The following is a 24413-nucleotide window of genomic DNA, read 5'->3' on the forward strand; positions in this document are numbered from 1 at the left end:
CATGATGATTCAAAAGACATGATGATGCAAATTATATTGTCAGTTATATGCAAAGTAGTTGTAAATGTGAATTTTGGTCAAAAATTTATATCTCAAAAAGTACATGGTCAGTGAGACTGAAGCTTGGTGAGATGTTTCTAAAAGTGTTATTCTGCAGATTTTCTTAAAATATTTTGACACAATTGGCCCTAGCAACCATTACCACGCCCTTAACAACAACCAGATGGCAGTATATTTTGGTCAAATAACAACATCTTCAGGTAGGCAAGTGAGTAAACATTCAGCAACAAGACCATGCCCATAGTAACAGCCAAATGATTGCGTACATTGCAAAGATAATATCGAGAATTCATAGAAAAGTGAAGAAAAACATTTTATAATGTATGCAAGTATGTCTAGCAACATGACCACGCCCATAGCAACAGCCAAATGATTGCTTACATTGCAAAGATAGCAACATGGTTGGATAGGCAACTGGATAGTCATCCAGCAAATGAACACCTATTGTTAACATGGACCTGGGCATGTGGATAAACATTTATAAAAACTGTACAGTTGTGCTACAGTGCCATTTGCAGTATTTTTAGGAATTATTCCCTTATTTTTTTAAATCACATTTTCCATCCCATAATGTTTAATACCAAATGTTGCATCAAATGTAAACATTGTGAAATAGTTTACTTTTATACACTATCCATCATTTCCCCTATCTACACCTTGTTATTGCCAATTTACTTTAAAATATTTGAACATTAATTTTAAATGAGCCTAGTTGCTGTGCTAGTTTACACATTATGGACCAGGACAAAAGAAATGACCACTTTCAAACTAGTATAATAACAGTGACAATATTGGGCGAGCTATCGTAGATGGGAAATACAGCTGAAAGTAATCCTTTCTTGTTTATTTGCTATCCAAAATTCTATGTTCCCCACTTCCTTGTTGCTGCAGTGTTGGACGCTTCCTCAACAAAATTTCCACCATGAACTCTTGCTTTGACATTAATATTTATTTATTTATTTTTATTTTATTTTTTTTTTGGTGGGGGGGGGGGGTTGCAAAACTTCATTGCTCTGAGCAGATCAATCGAATGAGTGTTTGTGACTGACCTATTGAACTTTCTTGTAACAATAACAATGACCATCACATATATACAAGGTATACTGACAAGCCGAATACTCAGCAATTTTACATACCATATGGAATATAAAAAGAAAAAGTGTTTGATACAAAGCACAACAATTCTTAAAACATTCTCAAGAACTACAGTTCTTTTTGTAACCATGGTGAAGAGATAACAATGAGAAATGTCACACACATACACCTGTTGAAAAAAGACCATGATGCATAAATGTAATATTGAAACATCTAACTTTTACTTCATAAATTTATCTTTATCTCAGCCCCTTCCCAAGACAAAGTTTCTATTTTGAAATTTCCCTCCCAAACAGAATTACCTTTCACCCCACAATTCATAAACACCACTTTTTTTCCAAAAAATGTATTAAAGCATTTTTCCAGTTAGTTTTTATGATCTTTCCCACACATAGTTCATCATATACTGTCACAATCCATTCACCTTCCATAAGGCAGTCATTACTGAAAAACAAAGAAAAGAGCTTGCATTAAAACTTGCATTATGTAACTGAATATAGACACAACTGCCCTATATAAAGAGGATTATGGCTAATCTATGCAAATACGGGAAATTCAAACTGCTGTACAGAGCACTAGCTTCTGGGTCTTGTTTTCAGCATTTTTTCTGTGCTTCGAGAAACACACAGGTCATGTATCATGTACAAATTGTTTGTGCATGTCAATGAAAAGTTTATAGATTTCATCACAAAATAACACAGATGTTATTACTGATTACTGAGGCAAAGAATACATTTTCATTCAACCCTGTGAGATGCTTTGGATTGGTACAAACATACAATTTATAAATGGCTCCAATTATATCCATATGATGATTGAAGGCTTTTTGGAAAAAAATCTTCATTCTCATTATGTTAATTTAAAATTTTTTGCAGTAAGGTTTTCTTCTCAACACTGTGTTTCTGATAGGTGGGACACAATCAAGGGCGAAAGCCTGAGGTCTAGCTAAAGTCATCTCCACACTTTGATGATATAAATAACAGCTGATCAGAGAAGGTAGTTGACAGCTAGTAATACAGAGAACATGTCAGTGGCTTTAGTGGTCTGAGGTAAAAATAACCACAATGGATCAACCAAAATGTGTGAATGACAATGTCTACACACTCATCAAACTCACAATTACCATACATGTATATACAGTAGTGAGATTATATACCATCATGACTGAGCATAGAACCTAGATAGACATCCCATCGTATAGACTGAATAACTGAAAAAGGCATTCAGATACAAGAACCTTTCTCTTGACATGCTTCAAGGGAAATGTTCCAAACTTTAGTTGCCTTTTTGTGAGAAATCAATTTGAAACTAAGTATAAGAGGTATCACCAGTTTGAACTTGGAATACACTATGTGGGCTAAAATGCAACCACAGACGGTACAGCTAGGGGTCACATCACATCACTAGTAGTGATATGAATCATACTTCACAAAGCACAGACAAAAGAAACAGTTCACACCATATACACAGAATAAGAAAAGATATGCATAGAATTGCAAAACGGTTGCTACACAAACACTAAGATGTAATCCTCAGTAAGAACACAAACATTATAATCATGTATGTTAATGTACATATCCTAGAGGTCATGGGTTATTGAATAGATTACCATACATTACTCAACCCACAAAATAGAAATTAGCTCTAAGGAAAATTTCAACTTTTCCTAGACACTTTGGGCTAGCCCTTACTGGCAACCTTTGGTAGCCATCATAGTGAGAAAAATAGCCTGAGGGGTCTAGCATATATTTTATGGACAAAGGTGATCCACTGCCTATGCTAGAAGTTTCAGTTTTTACCGGTAAAAATGGGTTGGGGTCACATCCTTCCAAGAGTAATTGAAGGTTCGATAAGGAAGCACCTCTAAAGCAAACAACAAAGACTGCTACACAACTAACTTCTTAGTTGTCTGTGATTAGTTCAACATTTTGAGAAAACAAATGAAATGCAAGGCCACTCCACAGTAGAATGCTTACTGTTCACACGTTTTGGACAATGACATGTTACCATAAAATTACCATTTTCACTTGAAAATCAACCATTATATGTGGAGTCTGGAAATTGAGTAGCAAATCATCATTGGTCAGCATAGATGTATCTTTGAGTAATTAATTACTCCAAGGATGGATGTAAAATTTCTATTGACAATAACATTCACAACAACAGAAATCAACTTTCCAAAATGATAGAGCTACACTTACCACAATTTCGGAACTTTCACTTCCACTCTGTATCAAAGTGACATTTCCACTGGGGCAAGTTTTCCTTCTTTCCATTGACGTGCCATATGATGGTAACATTGCCATCTAAGCATTTGAAGACTAGAACATGACGCGACGGTTTTCGATCAAGCACTAGTATGCTGCTTTTGCAGATTATGACATGTAGACTGTGATAATCTCAGGATATTTTACCATGATTGCGTAACACTGTCAGGTCGTTAAATCACATTTGGAAAATGCTCATTTGCATACTATTTACATATTTTGTATTAAGTTGGCCATGTTTTATACCCAATGACAGTGTGCTGATTATTTCAAAATGTAGCATTCATGCCATTTGTTAACAAAGCATTCAGCACAGAGTGTTTCTTGTCCGTGACAAAATGCAAATTTTTTTTAATTGATTTGAAAACAACATTTAGGGAATTCTGGTAACTATAGCCGTAAAATATACTTTTCAGCCCTATACACATATCTGAGTAAGAAAAAATTTCAATGGTGCACCCATGAAATATTAAATACGTCAGAAATGACGTGACTTGCTTCACTTACAGATACATTTATATGATCATGCAAGAGAGACAACATCTACTGGCCAAGACAACTTGAGGTAGAAAGGGGTACGGTTTGTGACACACAGATCGAACCACAGACATGCAGCACATGTGTTCCTTGTCTGTGACAGAACATACTTGTATTGAAGCCAAGCTGCAAGGTGACCGTTACATTGTTGTGTTATCATTGTGAGTGCAAAAGTAAAGTACACACAAACATTGCTACAATCTGAATACAAGGGTGACTGTCACTCTTTTGTCATGTTGATAAATTTCAACAAAGAACAAGAGTTTAGGGATATCCCAGGTAGTGGGTTATACTTCCATGATTTTTCCAAGCAAATCGATAATTATTTAGTTTACCATTCACCAACAGCTATTCAGATTGTCAGTAGATTTCAGCAAATTGCCAATATTTTTGTGATGTTGACTAAATGTTTCCACATAGTACCAGATACATGGTCAAAATATTCATCTTTCAATTAGCCATCAGAATCAAAATAATTCCTCTCTGTTTTAAGGACAAATGAAAATTTTTTGTCATCAAAGTGATATTCACTGGTAACAGGTAAATGTTACCACTATCACTGATCACAGGCAAACCCTTCCCTAAGTTCCGATGCAAAATGTTTAGTAGTTCTCCAACCCCAATCCTGAGAATTTATCCAGAGATATTACATATAGGACGTCACAATCACAATGTGTATAAACTCTGTACATTATTAGAAGAAACTGTCAACATTCAAATAAATTAGTTTTGTAAACATGTCTGCATGTCTGAGATACCTTTAAGATTTAAACTATTCACACAAGATGGTCCACATACGGCAAGCCGTTGTAGTTGAACATGGAGCATAAGCTTGTGGCCATCTTGAACATGGACCCATTGGCCTAGTGGCTATCTTTTAAAATGAGCTGTAAAAAATGTCAAGTCTTGAGCTTTACTGGGATTAAAAACACACAACAGTGCAGTGCCTGGCTTTGAAAGGGAGCTATTAGTTGTGTTTGAAAAGTAAAACTGCAATTAAGTAATGAGTTTAAAATATAATGAATAAAGAGGTATGTAATGGTACACAAAGTATCTACATGTAAAACATTAAACTGAGACACAGTCCCTCCACCCACCTTGAGGGACTGGGTGTGACATGCTGAGACCATGAACTGAGTCTCAGTTTGCCAAAAATAGCCATCCATATCCGAGACCAGTCTCGGTTTGCCATGACCTTCAGTCCCAGATTAAAAAAAGTCTATCTGAGAATAGTTTCAGTTCACAAAAATTCATGATGTCACACTACATGTATACTATTGAGACTGAAAATTTACCAAAGATTGTAATGACAACAAACATTAAAAGTAACATAGATGCATCCCTAATACATCATAAGGGTCTATGAATACATCCATGCTAGAAACAAAACAAAGGCTTAGTAAACTACACATACAGATCACATGATAACTACACAAAAGAAAGAGTTGACACCATATACACAGAATAACAAAAGGTATGTATGGAAGGCAACATTGATTACAATACAAACACAAACAAGTATCGAAATCCTAAGAACATATTAAACACTCTAACCATGGAAGTTTTTTTTGCCATTTGAGACTGGCAAACTGAGACTAGTCTCAGATGGCTATTTTTTTGCAACTGAGACTCTCAGTTCATGGTCTCAGTTTAACATTTTAAGTACCTTTACATACCTCGACTAAAACATGTTACAAGTAGTAAATTTTGTAACTGTGGGGACAAAATGGTAAAATTGTTTAAAGGAAACCAATATATTGACCAAATACATTCATTTAGGAAAAATATATTGGGCAGTTTATTTGAGAGCTGAAAATATATTGGCCAATATATTGGCAAACTCACAAAATATTGGCCAATATTTTTGGAAGTCTCAAAATATTGGCCAATATTTTGGGAAGTCTCAAAATATTGGCCAATATTTTGGCAAATACCAAAAAATTGGGCAATTTTTTGGCCAAATGGCAACTTTTTACATGGGTTAATCTTGAAAATGAAAGTGTCAAATGCAAGTTTATGTCATGATTTGATATGTCTACAGTGAGCAGCATATCTATTAACCCTTTATCAATCAAAAAAAGAGACCTTTCCAAAGTGGAATAGAATTTCCGAAAGTTTTCCGGAAGCTGTTATTTTTTGTATAATTTTATGTATAGTTATGTTTGAACCCTTACATGACGTAATATTTAAACCATTTATGAAAGAAACAAAGACAAGAACAAATATATATATGTACCACAGGCTAACGAAACTGACTGGTCACTGACATGTGTTTGAAACTGTTTGTCATGATTTGACAAGTGTCCTGGTTGGAGAGGTACGGGCAGGTTGAACAGTATACTCGATCCTGTGCATCATTTCCCTGCCAAGGTATTTTTTTTCTAGCAGCAGTGGTCCATCTTTTTTTTTCCATCACCCACTCATATCCGGATTTTTTTTTTCAAGCAAATCCACTTGGCATCTTTTTTTTCCCCGAAATCTTCCAAGCCCCCCCCCCCCCCCCCAGGATATCAAATGGTCCACCCCTAATGATTAGTAAAAATTATTGAAAGATACTCATGTCTTTTTTTCTACTTTGAGATTTGGGACCCTGAAGAGATGGAAAAATGAGCTGAAGGGTAACACCATACCACTTGGTGAAATAATTGTATATTTGTATGTGAGCTTTTGAGTTGTAGATGACCATGATGACTCATGATTCATTTTTAGCATTCAATGGACAAACTAACAAGATTCAAGTCCGTCCAAAGGATTGTTTTCTTTCTTCCTACTATAAAATTGATGTACTGATGCATACATTTTGGTACCTAAGGGAGTGAACACACCATTCCTTGTACATGATGGACGTGTTGAAGGTGATCCTCAAATGTTGTATTACAGTTGAGTATCTTCTAGAAATAGTTCAACTATGTTGCAATTAAGAATAACCATAGTAGTTCATCATTCGCAGTTAATATCACCAATAAACCTATTCAAAAATCATCCCTACAAGACATATTGTACCTGTATAACCCATTGTAATTAGCATTTGGTTACAAAAAAAAATTCTTCATTCCACGAGATATGAAAATCGTGTGTTGCTACAGTGGACATTCTTTTAGAAAAGGTTTGAAACAGATTTAAACTGAGTGCCTCAAATAATGGCTAAATCATAGGTTTTTTGTTCCTAAAATGTACATACATTGTCGAAATGCAAGTATCTGAGTTATAGCTAGCTTGTATGGCATACAATTATAACTAAACATTAATTATGAAACCTTATGAAATTTGACAAAATTTAGTAATGAACCATTACGATTATAAACTACATCAATTAAACAATCACGTCTTTACCATCAATGCATGTACTAAACAAGTCTCCATAGGAGATAACCCCCCCCCCCTTCAAATGTGACTAAATGGAGACATGATTTAAAAGAAATCGGTGGCAACAAATGAATAGTACAAAATGTCTGTGACAATGCAGGGTATTGCTAAATGTCAGTACCTGAACCTGAAGATCCAGATCTAGGTCAAAGGTCAATGTCTAATTTGAATGTCTAATCTTATTTGAATGGGGTTTCTATGTATTACAGTTTTTGAGTTACGATTTTAACTACAAATATGGCTCCATTCGGTGAAAGTGATATGACACCAAAGATAATGCTTGTGGTTAATTCCTTAGGATATATCCTATTAATGCACACTTCAATTCAAAGTTTAGTACATACTCCAAACATAACTAATCACACATGTTCTGAAAACTTGATATATCTTTTAGTTTCAATCACTCATTTGCATAATTAATGATTTTTAGTAATTAAGCTATGCACCCTTCACATTCAACCACCTATGATGTTATCTGTGCCATATACACCATCATTTTGTTGTTTGTATGGAGTAGTCTTTTTTGCTAAGTAGATTCCCTTTCTTGGATATATATGTTGCTATGGATGAGTTCTTGTTGCTAGGCAAACAAGGTGTGAGATCATTTCATTAATGTTTATTCACTTGCCTAACCATTGTTTTTGCAATATACACCATCACTTGGCTGTTGGTAAAGGTGTGTTCACATTGCTAGGCATATTTCCAAACATTTTTGAATAATTATTTACTTGCCTACCCATTCCTGCACTTATCTTTGCATTATACGTCATCATTGAACTGTAGCTAGGGGAGTGCTTTTTTTTGATATGCACATTTGCATACATATTTTGATGTTTAGGAGGAGGGCAGGTTGTAATCAAGCCAATTGTGTCCAAATATTTTCAACAATAACTGCAGAATAATACCACACCGAGTTTCAACCCCATAAACCACACAGTTTCAAGATATAAGATTTTGACCAAAATTGAGATTTTTAGACCTAATTTGCATATGGGATCATCATGTTATGAATAGTTTCATCTAAACCTTCCAAAATCCATTTCCAGTAAATTTCAGCGAAATCTGCTCAGTAGTTTTGGAATGAAAGATTTTTACCAACAATAACGCCAATGGCATTGTAGCACAACTGTCCAGTTTTAAAAAAAATGTTTATCCACATGCTTATCCATGCTAGGTATATGTGTTCATTCACTGAATGTCTATCCAGTTGCCTGTTGTTACCAATGCAATATATGCAATCTGTTGACTGTTGCTATGGGCGTGATCATGTTGCTATCCATATTTGCATACATTTTAAAAATATTTGTTCACTTGTCTATGAATCCCTGATGTATCTTTGCTATATACGTGATCATTAAGCAGTTGCTATGGGTGTGGTGTTGTTGCTAGGCACATTTACATACATTTCTTGAATTTTTGACATATCCATACATGTATCAGCTCCAAAAACTGTCAAATGACACATTTTTTGTTTTCAACACTTTAAAAGCTAAAGCATCACATGAGGGATGCAAACAACTGCAAACAAATAGTTTCGAAAAGAATCAACAGCTGTGACCCTGTTATACATGTATTCTTACATTTTTATAAGAATGAGATGACAGTAATATATCATTGTTTATTTTGTGTACTGTATAATATGCTGAAGAACAGTCATAAGATTTTAGATTTGTTTTCAACCTCAGCTAGGATTGGTTTCACAAGAATATGTAATCCGCCAGTACTAAAATGATTAATCTTGACAGGTATATTTTGGCTAATAATAAGAAAAAAATAGCGAAATATTGCGTTGTTGCACAACTTCATTTTCATGGCAATTATAGATAATATAATTTGTTGAAGATTTAAAGTTGTAACAAAACAAAATGTTCATACCTAATTTCCATCATAATAATCCAGCCATCCTATGTTGGAAGTGTACTTAATCAAGACAAGTATAGCAACATCCTAATCAAACTTTAAAGTGATGTGTCTACAAGGTTTTGTACTTCTTTTTATTTGTTCAATCAATTTGGAACCAAGTCATACCAATGTAACAGGTTAACTTTCTTGGTTGTCTTATTGTAATTAAAGGCCAGCTACATTCAGTTTACATGGGTAGGTGATGAAACAGCTGTCTTATAACATATTACATAATCAAGTCATAGACCAAACTGGCCACACTACACACTTTATAACCAGATGAAATAGTACAGTAAACATTATAGCTATTTAACAATATACTGTTCTCAGCTAAAGGAGGACATATCTACACATTCTCAACAAAGTTAAACCCAATCTACTGGGTAATTTCAAAGTTGAAGATTTTTGAGGAAAAAGCATACATTTCTTTTTACCTAATTTGAAGATCACTAATGAGATCACCATGTGCTTGAGATTTCTGCACATGCAGATCCCTACATTCCCATGAAATTTAAGCTTTAATCTGCTGGATTTTTTACAAGTGAAAAATTATTAACCAAAACACAACTTTTAGACTTTATTTGCATATTACTCATAGTATCAACATGTTATGATTATTCCATAGAATAACACTTCTAAAAACATCTCATTGACGAAGAACTTTTTGAGAGATAATTTTTTTGCAAAAATTCAAATTTTTACACCTAATCACTGATGAGATCATTATGTGCTTAATATTTTGTTTTACCTATACATTCCTAGATGCATCCCCATTAAATTTCACCTCAATCTGCTCAAAAAGTTTTGGAATTAAAGACTTTTGACCAACGCATTTTTTAGCCCTAATTTGCATATTACTGATGGCATCATCATATTGTGAACAATTCTTAATCTAAACACCTTTAAGAATGTTCCTACCAATTTTTAGACATATCTGCCTGGTAGTTTTTAGGTTTAAGTTTTTTGACCAAAAAAATCACATTTTTTCACCCTAATCACAGCGTTGATGTGATCATTTTGACTTGAACAATTTCCCAACTAGACACATAAGGTAATATACCCACCAAATATCACTCCAGCAGTTTTTGACTTTAAGTTGTTCACACACACACACACACACACACACACACACACACACACACACACACACATACACAGACAGTGATGCCTATAGCACTATTGAACCTTATCAGTTCGGTTGTGCTAAAAATTCTAATGAGTGTTCTTTAGCACTTGAGCAGATTGTTTTAAATTTCGATCAATCATTCTCTTTATTTCAGTTCGTAGAGAAGTAACAAAGAGTATTGAATTCAAAGGAAGACATAAATTGTTGGGAAGAGGTTGGCTCAGATAGGATGTCAAAAGGAGAAGGCAAGACCTGTGGTGTCAGTATCATCAATGTGTATTAATCACGATGGAGAATCTACCTGTAGGTGTTTGTTAAATTAACCAAAACTTTGGATGAAAGACTTAATAAAAAGGACTATAATAATAAATCACAACAGACACAATTGTTGAAAGGTTTGTCTCTGACAGAGTGTGATCTAAAAGTGTTGACTAGGACTACATGAAAGATATCGTATCGCTGTATTGACAGATAATACTAATACCTACATCCTAAGAACACAACAGGTTGAATATACCATACTGGACTGTTCTAATTTAACTTGTTTCATCAGTGGGTTAGTCTAGTTCCTATACAGTATCATTATGATTTATACCTTCACTCACAGTATAGTCAAAGCTCTGATGAAAGGTGTTAATTATGGCTCAACCCCATTGAGAGTAAAACATGAATAGCACATACCACTAATAATAAAGGGGTGTCATCACTGCTCATTAAATATTAATTTGGTACAGCTGTTTTTACAAAATCCAATGTCCAACCAGGACTCCACCGCCAGTAGAATTTAAACTAAATCACGTGGGGACGCAACAACATAATCATGTTTATATGAACGCTGTATGAGGGAGCACAGGAATGTGTGCTGATTAAGGACTTTGACCAGACTGTGGTTAGGGTTAGAAACCATAGTTTGGCATCCAGACTATCACTGGGTTTGACTCCACAATTTTCCTTTCAATTAGTTTTGCTTTTTAATACTATATACAATGGAATCTAATTATTAATATCATCCATATCCAGTGTAAAATAACACCACTTTAATTGTAAGGTTAGCATGTGGTCCTTCTAACTGTAGTCCATTTGTAAACAATTTTGTCACAGCTAACAGTGTAATGAGATTGTCCCAACTGTAATTATCAATAACTGTAAGTGAGATATCCTTGTCTTATTACATATGTGTTTAATAACTGGTGTTTCATGACAATTGAACCTTTTACTTCACACTGACATCACTATTTACAGACTTATTGCATTTAGAGATACCTCACTGGGATGCTAATTAAAATAAATGTAACTGGTGCATTTGTACACTTGATATGGGATGTCATAAACGATTGTGACTAGCAGTGAAAAACTTTGGTCTGATGTTAAGTTTTGTAATTTCTGAAAATATTGGAAATTAAAGACAAGTCACATAGAAGTCATGTTGACATTGTGGGAACATACAAAATTGTTTCATCATTATTTGGGGAAAAGATTGTTTATTGAAGTTAGCCAAAGTTAAACTTATTGAATTATAGGTTGTTCATTAAAATGACATTGATCTTTTGGCTTCTAAGAATATCTATATCTTAACATGTATTCAAATTGTAATGATGACAACATGAATAGCAAATGTGGATAACAATCTGAGGCTACGTTTTCCCTGTGAATGGACTAGAAAAGCTGTGTAAATGGCAAAAATACAGACTTGTACTGTTCTGTTTGCTGAGAATGTATGGGTGTGAGGTTTTGAAACCATTACACAAAAAATCTAGAATATAACCTTGATAGAAAAATATATAAAAATAACTTGTCAATTGCATTGTCACTTGTAGTATTACTAATATTATAGTATTGATATGTGTAAAACAAACAGTCTTTAAACTCAGCTAACCCCTGTTTATCAGAAATAATTGTACACAGGAATCATTGAGTTTTATTGTATCACACCATATGACTATGTGCCAATTATTCAGTTTAGGGAGGTTATGATATTTGTAATAGCAGACTCCCCTGCTCCACCCACAAAAGACACATTTTTATGCTCTAATTTGCATATCGCTGATAAAATCAGCATATCATCAGTACTTCTAAATCTAAACACTCCTAAGTACGTTCCCACCAGACCTAATTTGCATATCACTGATAGGACCATCACTTCATCAGCAATTCTTAAATTAACACCCCTAATCTTACTTCTATCATATTACAGGTTAATCTGCTCAGTAGTTTTGGTATTATAGATTTTTGACCCAAACCACACATCTCTGATGTAATCATTTTCATTTGAATAATTTTCCATCTACATGCCATATGTAATATCCCATCAAATATCAAGGCAATCAGTCTTTCAAAAAATCTTTATTATGAGTTGTCTGTATTACCTCTTTTTTGACTTATAGAATCAATATATTGTTTTAACCATGGTGACTGGTTGAATTCTAATACTTTATGAACATTCTTAACATTCAAACCTAGATTGGTATATAACTGTATATAACTATAGATATCTATAGTGTAAAACATTAATTTTTACCCCCTCAGTAGTAATGTATTTATCTTGAATTTCATACAAAAGCCTACATTGGTATCTATAACTATAGATTTCTATATACCAAACTGTTCCCATTTTACTTCTGTAAGACCCACTCCTCTCCTCACAACTGACAATTCATTTACTATATGCCATATGGTTGTCAATGTCAGCAGTGATTTGATGACATGGTGTGATATTATGATACCAAACCCGACACCTAAGCCATTAATTTTTGGCAACACTGGACTGTTCATTACCATGGTTACACGGATGATATAGTAAAAGTGAACTTGTTTTGATCATTTCATAACCATAGTGTCTGCAATCAAAATAATGTTAATTTAATTTTTGAGTGGTCACTAAATGCCAACCTACAGGTTATTTCACAAGTAGTTTACATATGATGTGGAGTGATAGGATGCCAAAATCACAAAATAATGCTAAACTAAACAACATAGTTTCAAAGGAAAATGTGACCCTCCCCTATCCCATTTTCTAAAATATGACCCTTCTCCAAGAACCGATTTGTAAAGGGTGAACCCCCCCCCCTCCTCCTAATTCCACTGGTCATACCCCCCCCCTTTTAATTACTGAAGGCTTCCTAATTTAACTTGTTCCATCAGTGCGTTTGACGCCATAATGTTTATTTAAATGAGTTTTGATTTTTAAAACTATATACAATGGAATCCAGTTGTCCTGAAACACAGCATTCTGTCTTGACAAAAATAATATTCATAATACTACATTTTACTGTCAGTCACAGCTAAAATCCTACCAACATTACTACTTGTGGTACATTTCTTTCTATGAGATACCAGTATTTAAGCAGATCATCACCAACTAAGTATATATTGTTACTCCATGTATGTTGACAATCTAAGACATTGGTAACCTATGCAAAATTATGTAGCAATGTTGATAACATTTTGGTTCTCTACATTGTAGATGATGAAATGTAGTAATTCTAGTATAAATGTTCACATCCTAGATGATAAATTTGTAGCATAGTAAGATTTTGTGTTGAACCACACATTGTTCTGTTTTAGGTTAACTGGTTTCTATTGTAACTTAAGACATTGTACAATTTTGACGAATGTCTTTGTCAGAACATATAACTGATGACATTCAGTTCACAATTCTAAAAGTTGTCCACAAAACAAGTGTAAATTGTGTATCCTCACTCACTACCTCTACATGTTATTAATGATGTGTCATCAACATGTTCCCTCACAACACTTTTTGACATCAGGATTTACCTAAAGCAAATGTACAGTTAGTTCCCCTCATGTTTGCTGCTGACAACCGTATGGCATATAGTAAATGAATTGTCAGTTGTGAGGAGAGAATTGGGTCTTACAGAAGTGACTGGCTTTGAATCTGCAGGTTGCAGGATTGAGCCCCATCGCTGCCGTTTGTTTCTGAGTGGCTAAAGTCCTTGGGCAAGATTTGAACCATGCATGTGCTTCAGTCACCCCAGCTGTATAATTGGGGACCTGGTAGGATAGAGGTTGCAGTTTGAATGCTTTAAACCTATGCACTTATAAAGGCTGTAATGGAATGTATGCTCCCCAGGGAGTTGAGGAAGTATAAAGGGGCGTTATGTCGCTATAGATCCATGCTAGGGGTAATAATTGTAAAGTGAGAAACAATCGTGTAATGGGGAGTGCAGTTTAGGTATTGGTTAATATGTATTACTGATTAAGTACCCTCCCCTCCCCTATGACACTGAATGGAGACATGTTTTAACAGGAATTAGTTGCAACAAATATTTACCTCTAACAGCTTCCGGAAAACTTTCGGAAATTCTATTCCACTTTGGAAAGGTCTCTTTTTTTGATTGATAAAGGGTTAATAGATATGCTGCTCACTGTAGACATATCAAATCATGACATAAACTTGCATTTGACACTTTCATTTTCAAGATTAACCCATGTAAAAAGTTGCCATTTGGCCAAAAAATTGCCCAATTTTTTGGTATTTGCCAAAATATTGGCCAATATTTTGAGACTTCCCAAAATATTGGCCAATATTTTGAGACTTCCAAAAATATTGGCCAATATTTTGTGAGTTTGCCAATATATTGGCCAATATATTTTCAGCTCTCAAATAAACTGCCCAATATATTTTTCCTAAATGAATGTATTTGGTCAATATATTGGTTTCCTTTAAACAATTTTACCATTTTGTCCCCACACTTACAAAATTTACTACTTGTAACATGTTTTAGTCGAGGTATGTAAAGGTACTTAAAATGTTAAACTGAGACCATGAACTGAGAGTCTCAGTTGCAAAAAAATAGCCATCTGAGACTAGTCTCAGTTTGCCAGTCTCAAATGGCAAAAAAAACTTCCATGGTTAGAGTGTTTAATATGTTCTTAGGATTTCGATACTTGTTTGTGTTTGTATTGTAATCAATGTTGCCTTCCATACATACCTTTTGTTATTCTGTGTATATGGTGTCAACTCTTTCTTTTGTGTAGTTATCATGTGATCTGTATGTGTAGTTTACTAAGCCTTTGTTTTGTTTCTAGCATGGATGTATTCATAGACCCTTATGATGTATTAGGGATGCATCTATGTTACTTTTAATGTTTGTTGTCATTACAATCTTTGGTAAATTTTCAGTCTCAATAGTATACATGTAGTGTGACATCATGAATTTTTGTGAACTGAAACTATTCTCAGATAGACTTTTTTTAATCTGGGACTGAAGGTCATGGCAAACCGAGACTGGTCTCGGATATGGATGGCTATTTTTGGCAAACTGAGACTCAGTTCATGGTCTCAGCATGTCACACCCAGTCCCTCCAGGTGGGTGGAGGGACTGTGTCTCAGTTTAATGTTTTACATGTAGGTACTTTGTGTACCATTACATACCTCTTTATTCATTATATTTTAAACTCATTACTTAATTGCAGTTTTACTTTTCAAACACAACTAATAGCTCCCTTTCAAAGCCAGGCACTGCACTGTTGTGTGTTTTTAATCCCAGTAAAGCTCAAGACTTGACATTTTTTACAGCTCATTTTAAAAGATAGCCACTAGGCCAATGGGTCCATGTTCAAGATGGCCACAAGCTTATGCTCCATGTTCAACTACAACGGCTTGCCGTATGTGGACCATCTTGTGTGAATAGTTTAAATCTTAAAGGTATCTCAGACATGCAGACATGTTTACAAAACTAATTTATTTGAATGTTGACAGTTTCTTCTAATAATGTACAGAGTTTATACACATTGTGATTGTGACGTCCTATATGTAATATCTCTGGATAAATTCTCAGGATTGGGGTTGGAGAACTACTAAACATTTTGCATCGGAACTTAGGGAAGGGTTTGCCTGTGATCAGTGATAGTGGTAACATTTACCTGTTACCAGTGAATATCACTTTGATGACAAAAAATTTTCATTTGTCCTTAAAACAGAGAGGAATTATTTTGATTCTGATGGCTAATTGAAAGATGAATATTTTGACCATGTATCTGGTACTATGTGGAAACATTTAGTCAACATCACAAAAATATTGGCAATTTGCTGAAATCTACTGACAATCTGAATAGCTGTTGGTGAATGGTAAACTAAATAATTATCGATTTGCTTGGAAAAATCATGGAAGTATAACCCACTACCTGGGATATCCCTAAACTCTTGTTCTTTGTTGAAATTTATCAACATGACAAAAGAGTGACAGTCACCCTTGTATTCAGATTGTAGCAATGTTTGTGTGTACTTTACTTTTGCACTCACAATGATAACACAACAATGTAACGGTCACCTTGCAGCTTGGCTTCAATACAAGTATGTTCTGTCACAGACAAGGAACACATGTGCTGCATGTCTGTGGTTCGATCTGTGTGTCACAAACCGTACCCCTTTCTACCTCAAGTTGTCTTGGCCAGTAGATGTTGTCTCTCTTGCATGATCATATAAATGTATCTGTAAGTGAAGCAAGTCACGTCATTTCTGACGTATTTAATATTTCATGGGTGCACCATTGAAATTTTTTCTTACTCAGATATGTGTATAGGGCTGAAAAGTATATTTTACGGCTATAGTTACCAGAATTCCCTAAATGTTGTTTTCAAATCAATTAAAAAAAATTTGCATTTTGTCACGGACAAGAAACACTCTGTGCTGAATGCTTTGTTAACAAATGGCATGAATGCTACATTTTGAAATAATCAGCACACTGTCATTGGGTATAAAACATGGCCAACTTAATACAAAATATGTAAATAGTATGCAAATGAGCATTTTCCAAATATGATTTAACGACCTGACAGTGTTACGTAATCATGATAAAATATCCTGAGATTATCACAGTCTACATGTCATAATCTGCAAAAGCAGCATACTAGTGCTTGATCGAAAACCATCGCGTCATGTTCTAGTCTTCAAATGCTTAGATGGCAATGTTACCATCATATGGCACGTCAATGGAAAGAAGGAAAACTTGCCCTAGTGGAAATGTCACTTTGATACAGAGTGGAAGTGAAAGTTCCGAAATTGTGGTAAGTGTAGCTCTATCATTTTGGAAAGTTGATTTCTGTTGTTGTGAATGTTATTGTCAATAGAAATTTTACATCCATCCTTGGAGTAATTAATTACTCAAAGATACATCTATGCTGACCAATGATGATTTGCTACTCAATTTCCAGACTCCACATATAATGGTTGATTTTCAAGTGAAAATGGTAATTTTATGGTAACATGTCATTGTCCAAAACGTGTGAACAGTAAGCATTCTACTGTGGAGTGGCCTTGCATTTCATTTGTTTTCTCAAAATGTTGAACTAATCACAGACAACTAAGAAGTTAGTTGTGTAGCAGTCTTTGTTGTTTGCTTTAGAGGTGCTTCCTTATCGAACCTTCAATTACTCTTGGAAGGATGTGACCCCAACCCATTTTTACCGGTAAAAACTGAAACTTCTAGCATAGGCAGTGGATCACCTTTGTCCATAAAATATATGCTAGACCCCTCAGGCTATTTTTCTCACTATGATGGCTACCAAAGGTTGCCAGTAAGGGCTAGCCCAAAGTGTCTAGGAAAAGTTGAAATTTTCCTTAGAGCTAATTTCTATTTTGTGGGTTGAGTAATGTATGGTAATCTATTCAATAACCCATGACCTCTAGGATATGTACATTAACATACATGATTATAATGTTTGTGTTCTTACTGAGGATTACATCTTAGTGTTTGTGTAGCAACCGTTTTGCAATTCTATGCATATCTTTTCTTATTCTGTGTATATGGTGTGAACTGTTTCTTTTGTCTGTGCTTTGTGAAGTATGATTCATATCACTACTAGTGATGTGATGTGACCCCTAGCTGTACCGTCTGTGGTTGCATTTTAGCCCACATAGTGTATTCCAAGTTCAAACTGGTGATACCTCTTATACTTAGTTTCAAATTGATTTCTCACAAAAAGGCAACTAAAGCTTGGAACATTTCCCTTGAAGCATGTCAAGAGAAAGGTTCTTGTATCTGAATGCCTTTTTCAGTTATTCAGTCTATACGATGGGATGTCTATCTAGGTTCTATGCTCAGTCATGATGGTATATAATCTCACTACTGAAAATACATGTATGGTAATTGTGAGTTTGATGAGTGTGTAGACATTGTCATTCACACATTTTGGTTGATCCATTGTGGTTATTTTTACCTCAGACCACTAAAGCCACTGACATGTTCTCTGTATTACTAGCTGTCAACTACCTTCTCTGATCAGCTGTTATTTATATCATCAAAGTGTGGAGATGACTTTAGCTAGACCTCAGGCTTTCGCCCTTGATTGTGTCCCACCTATCAGAAACACAGTGTTGAGAAGAAAACCTTACTGCAAAAAATTTTAAATTAACATAATGAGAATGAAGATTTTTTTCCAAAAAGCCTTCAATCATCATATGGATATAATTGGAGCCATTTATAAATTGTATGTTTGTACCAATCCAAAGCATCTCACAGGGTTGAATGAAAATGTATTCTTTGCCTCAGTAATCAGTAATAACATCTGTGTTATTTTGTGATGAAATCTATAAACTTTTCATTGACATGCACAAACAATTTGTACATGATACATGACCTGTGTGTTTCTCGAAGCACAGAAAAAATGCTGAAAACAAGACCCAGAAGCTAGTGCTCTGTACAGCAGTTTGAATTTCCCGTATTTGCATAGATTAGCCATAATCCTCTTTATATAGGGCAGTTGTGTCTATATTCAGTTACATAATGCAAGTTTTAATGCAAGCTCTTTTCTTTGTTTTTCAGTAATGACTGCCTTATGGAAGGTGAATGGATTGTGACAGTATATGATGAACTATGTGTGGGAAAGATCATAAAAACTAACTGGAAAAATGCTTTAGTACATTTTTTGGAAAAAAAGTGGTGTTTATGAATTGTGGGGTGAAAGGTAATTCTGTTTGGGAGGGAAATTTCAAAATAGAAACTTTGTCTTGGGAAGGGGCTGAGATAAAGATAAATTTATGAAGTAAAAGTTAGATGTTTCAATATTACATTTATGCATCATGGTCTTTTTTCAACAGGTGTATGTGTGTGACATTTCTCATTGTTATCTCTTCACCATGGTTACAAAAAGAACTGTAGTTCTTGAGAATGTTTTAAGAATTGTTGTGCTTTGTATCAAACACTTTTTCTTTTTATATTCCATATGGTATGTAAAATTGCTGAGTATTCGGCTTGTCAGTATACCTTGTATATATGTGATGGTCATTGTTATTGTTACAAGAAAGTTCAATAGGTCAGTCACAAACACTCATTCGATTGATCTGCTCAGAGCAATGAAGTTTTGCAACCCCCCCCCCCACCAAAAAAAAAATAAAATAAAAATAAATAAATAAATATTAATGTCAAAGCAAGAGTTCATGGTGGAAATTTTGTTGAGGAAGCGTCCAACACTGCAGCAACAAGGAAGTGGGGAACATAGAATTTTGGATAGCAAATAAACAAGAAAGGATTACTTTCAGCTGTATTTCCCATCTACGATAGCTCGCCCAATATTGTCACTGTTATTATACTAGTTTGAAAGTGGTCATTTCTTTTGTCCTGGTCCATAATGTGTAAACTAGCACAGCAACTAGGCTCATTTAAAATTAATGTTCAAATATTTTAAAGTAAATTGGCAATAACAAGGTGTAGATAGGGGAAATGATGGATAGTGTATAAAAGTAAACTATTTCACAATGTTTACATTTGATGCAACATTTGGTATTAAACATTATGGGATGGAAAATGTGATTTAAAAAAATAAGGGAATAATTCCTAAAAATACTGCAAATGGCACTGTAGCACAACTGTACAGTTTTTATAAATGTTTATCCACATGCCCAGGTCCATGTTAACAATAGGTGTTCATTTGCTGGATGACTATCCAGTTGCCTATCCAACCATGTTGCTATCTTTGCAATGTAAGCAATCATTTGGCTGTTGCTATGGGCGTGGTCATGTTGCTAGACATACTTGCATACATTATAAAATGTTTTTCTTCACTTTTCTATGAATTCTCGATATTATCTTTGCAATGTACGCAATCATTTGGCTGTTACTATGGGCATGGTCTTGTTGCTGAATGTTTACTCACTTGCCTACCTGAAGATGTTGTTATTTGACCAAAATATACTGCCATCTGGTTGTTGTTAAGGGCGTGGTAATGGTTGCTAGGGCCAATTGTGTCAAAATATTTTAAGAAAATCTGCAGAATAACACTTTTAGAAACATCTCACCAAGTTTCAGTCTCACTGACCATGTACTTTTTGAGATATAAATTTTTGACCAAAATTCACATTTACAACTACTTTGCATATAACTGACAATATAATTTGCATCATCATGTCTTTTGAATCATCATGTCATGAACAAATCTGAATTTACTAGCCTTCAAAACTGTTCCCACCAAATTTCAGGCCAATCTACCCAGTCTTTTTTGTAGTTTAAATATTTTTACCAAAAATCCCATTTTTGTGACCCAAAATCACATTTCTGATGCAATCATTTTCATTTGAACAGTTTCCCAACTAGACACCAGAAGTAACATGACCACCAAATATCAAAGCAATCGGTCCCAGCGGTTTTTGACTTTAAGTTGTTTACACACACACACACACACACACACACACACAGACAGACAGACTGACAGACAGTTTGCCATGCTTATAGCACTATTGAACCTTATCAGTTCAGTTGTGCTAAAAAGGAACCAATATATTGGCCAATGATACATTTATAGGGGAAAAATATATTGAGAGCTGAAAATATATTGGACAATATATTGGCAGACTCCAAAAATATTGGCCAATATATTGGTAAACTCACAAAATATTGGCCAATATTTTGGGAAGTCTCAAAATATTGGCCAATATTTTGGGAAGTCTCAAAATATTGGCCAATATTTTGGCAAATACCAAGAAATTGGGCAATTTTTTGGCCAAATGGCAACTTTTTACATGGGTTAATTTTGAAAATGAAAGTGTCAAATGCAAGTTTATGTCATGATTTGATATGTCTACAGTGAGCAGCATATATATTAACCCTTTATCAATCAAAAAAAGAGACCTTTCCAAAGTGGAATAGAATTTCCGAAAGTTTTCCGGAAGCTGTTCTCTGTGATTGAATGTAGAAATGGTTTAAAACAAATTAATGACAACAAAGTGATACTAAAGAGTGTGTCAGTCACATAAAGGAAATGACTGGATTTTGGTAATTGAATGGGAAATTAAAATTCATGGTCAAAGGTCGAGGTCTGAAAAGTAACTTTACACCAATTACATTGTAATGTAGGGATAGACTCTTAAAGTTGAATGGAGTCTCCACATATTAAAGATTTTGACTTTTGTAGTAAATCATGATTGTCCATGTATATTCATTAAAAGTTATTTAAACACCAAAAGTAATGCATGTACTCTACATTTCTCTGCTACTCTTGTACTACATTACATTAATTTTAAACATACATGCTACAGACTCTATGCAAAACACAGCTTGATTTTGATAATTCAACTCACAGGTCAGGGTCAAAGGTCACTTTCTTTCAACAGAACTTACAAGTGATTATATGGGCTTACACACTTGAATGGGTGTTCTTTGTATTGAAGTTTTTACGTTATGCAACTTAATATATTGATTTATTACTCAAAATATGGCCACCATTCATTAAAAAGTTATATGAGCACTATAAAAATTATCCTTGTGTATATTTGTCTTCTGCTATATTAATGATGGACATGATTTAAAAGAAACTGGCAACAAATAAATATGACAAAGTGATAGTTGTGTAATAAGCAATAAATGGCTGAATTTTGATAATTGACCTTGAAGGTTATCAAGGTGAAAGGTCAATATCTTAAAAGAAAGCTTGTACCTGATAACAAGCGACCTATTGGTCAGAATAGCTCCGCTGGTTTTTTTTTTTAATTTATATTTTTTATTTTGGTAACATGTAGAAGTGGTTCAGTTCTTCAGCTCTTCACTATGTAGCTTTGTTTTAGCGATGTAATAAAGTGGTTAGTGGTTTCATATGATGTCTCACTATAAAACACATTTTACACAGAAAGTTGGTAATGTATTGTACTTTTATACCATAGTCACCATTTTATAACAAAAATCTACTGTTATGAAAAATTACACAAAATCTCAGAAAAAAGTGACTGGGAAATGCACACAAGAAAAAGAAAAAAAGAGGATTTTGAGGTTGGCTATAAATAATTCCAGTGTCTTACAGTTTTAACCCTGGAAAATTTTAATGATGAATGAAATAAACTAGGGATCTAAAATAATATTGAGGCAATTCTAATTTCAATTTTCTAACAAATTTACCAAGTCAACAACATTCAACTTGTACTAGTTGTAGTAGACATAACATCGTCTGTTATTTTAATTTACAAAGTTTCTTGTGACTGGCGCATGTCAGTAGACTCGGCCAATTTTTTTTCATCATTCCATTGTATTTAAACCTTGTACTTGACATTTCACAATATTTATAATTCTCAAGAAAATACCTCAACATGCCTCACCTCGCTCGTACTCAAAGCAGTCCCGGTATGATCACTGACTAGTTGTGCTTGCATACGGGTTAATCCGGGACTCGATTCTGACAATTGTCTCTACTATTTCTTTAGAGTCAAGTCAGCAACATAGACCTGTGCATCGCCTGTCGTATGTAAGCAGGGCTAACCACTAACATGACCAGAGAGAACCTTTTCTGATTTACATGTAAAACAGGGAAAGATACGAAAAACATAATGCAAAGTCTGAAGCCAAATTAAAGTTTATTATTATATTATTTTTACTTGCCAAATATTTGCATTTTGGAAATGGTAAGACACGTTCATGTTGCTTAACTTTACATGTAAACTGTCGGCCAATAAACAAAGTTTGGTCGATTCACAGTCCGCAGTGAGACTGCTCTTGCATAACTTCAACCGCATGCCTAGGCATGCCTTCCTTACGCGAGCTGTCTTCTTTCTGGTTCACTGTCTCTCCAAATTGCACGACAATATAGAATTAATCACAAGTTACATGTTATCTGAAAACATCAAACTTTTATAGTGGGTCTGAAGTGTGACTTTTAGTTAGTACTAAGAACATCCAGTGTTGCTACTTGCTGTGGAAAATCGCCCGGTCAAATGAGGTCAGCATCAGCTTCTGGTCGAATCAGTCGTTTTCTACCGAAAATTCTTGAATGCAGCGTTACACAACAATCCTACTAAATTTACTTGCCATAGTTATTTAAAACACATAAAAAATCCACCTTTTTGTAAAATTTGTAAAACTTTCCGGTCCATATTAAGGAAACTATGACTCTGAGCGAAAAACTGGGTCGAAGTTTCAGGGCCTCAAGTATGCGTCCCGAATTCGTCTGAAAATTGGTATTCCTAAATGTAATTCCAAAATTTGTGTTGCTGCTACGAAAGAAGAGATGTCAGTTGAGGTTTAGGCATTTACAGTATCTAAAATGGTGGACTCTAGTGAAAGTTAAGGCGAGTTGAAAATGACCAAAAATAACGCCCGTGAGCAGCCATTCAAAGTGTAATGGTAGCAAACTGAAGGATAGATGTATGCAAATGAGCATGTCGCAGACTGGCTGATTATGTAGAAGGGGTGCAGAATTTGTGTTTGAAGTTTACAACCCTGTTTCAACAAGCGCTTGTCATTTGGGTGCACAATGCGTAGAATTATGACTATAGCACACATTACATTGCTTGTTTGACGTCAATAGTGTCTTTTGAAAAGTGGCAGTTTACTTAAAGTCTCTTGATCTGATTTCCAATATGGCATCGGTCATAATGCTCATTAACATATTCATTTTTTTTTTCAAATTACAAAAAAATAATCATCAAAAATAGAAAAGAAGACGTGCTGACTTGAAATTAACAAATCTAAGTAAGCTACCCTCTGTGCATCAACACACCAGATATCAGAACAAACTGACAAGTAGTATTTGAGGAGATGATGAAAATATCATTTTTGAAAAAAAAAATCATAAAAAATTGAAAATGGCACAGATCAACTTGACATGAACAAAACTGA

At 34.5% G+C, this 24413-nt stretch overlaps 1 protein-coding gene across 1 annotated transcript in view; it reads right to left on the reverse strand.

Annotated features, from left to right (window-relative positions):
* Positions 1–1538: 1538 nt before the first annotated feature.
* LOC144450346 (uncharacterized) overlaps positions 1539–24413 on the reverse strand; it is a 94360-nt gene continuing 71485 nt past the window's right edge. Inside the window, exon 5 of the mRNA XM_078140948.1 lies at positions 1539–1599. Within this exon, the coding sequence (XP_077997074.1) occupies positions 1597–1599 (3 nt within the window). The 3' untranslated portion in view covers positions 1539–1596. The remainder of the gene's footprint in view (positions 1600–24413) is intronic.

Source organism: Glandiceps talaboti, chromosome 19 (genome assembly GCF_964340395.1).
Source record: "Glandiceps talaboti chromosome 19, keGlaTala1.1, whole genome shotgun sequence".
NCBI lineage: Eukaryota > Metazoa > Hemichordata > Enteropneusta > Spengelidae > Glandiceps > Glandiceps talaboti.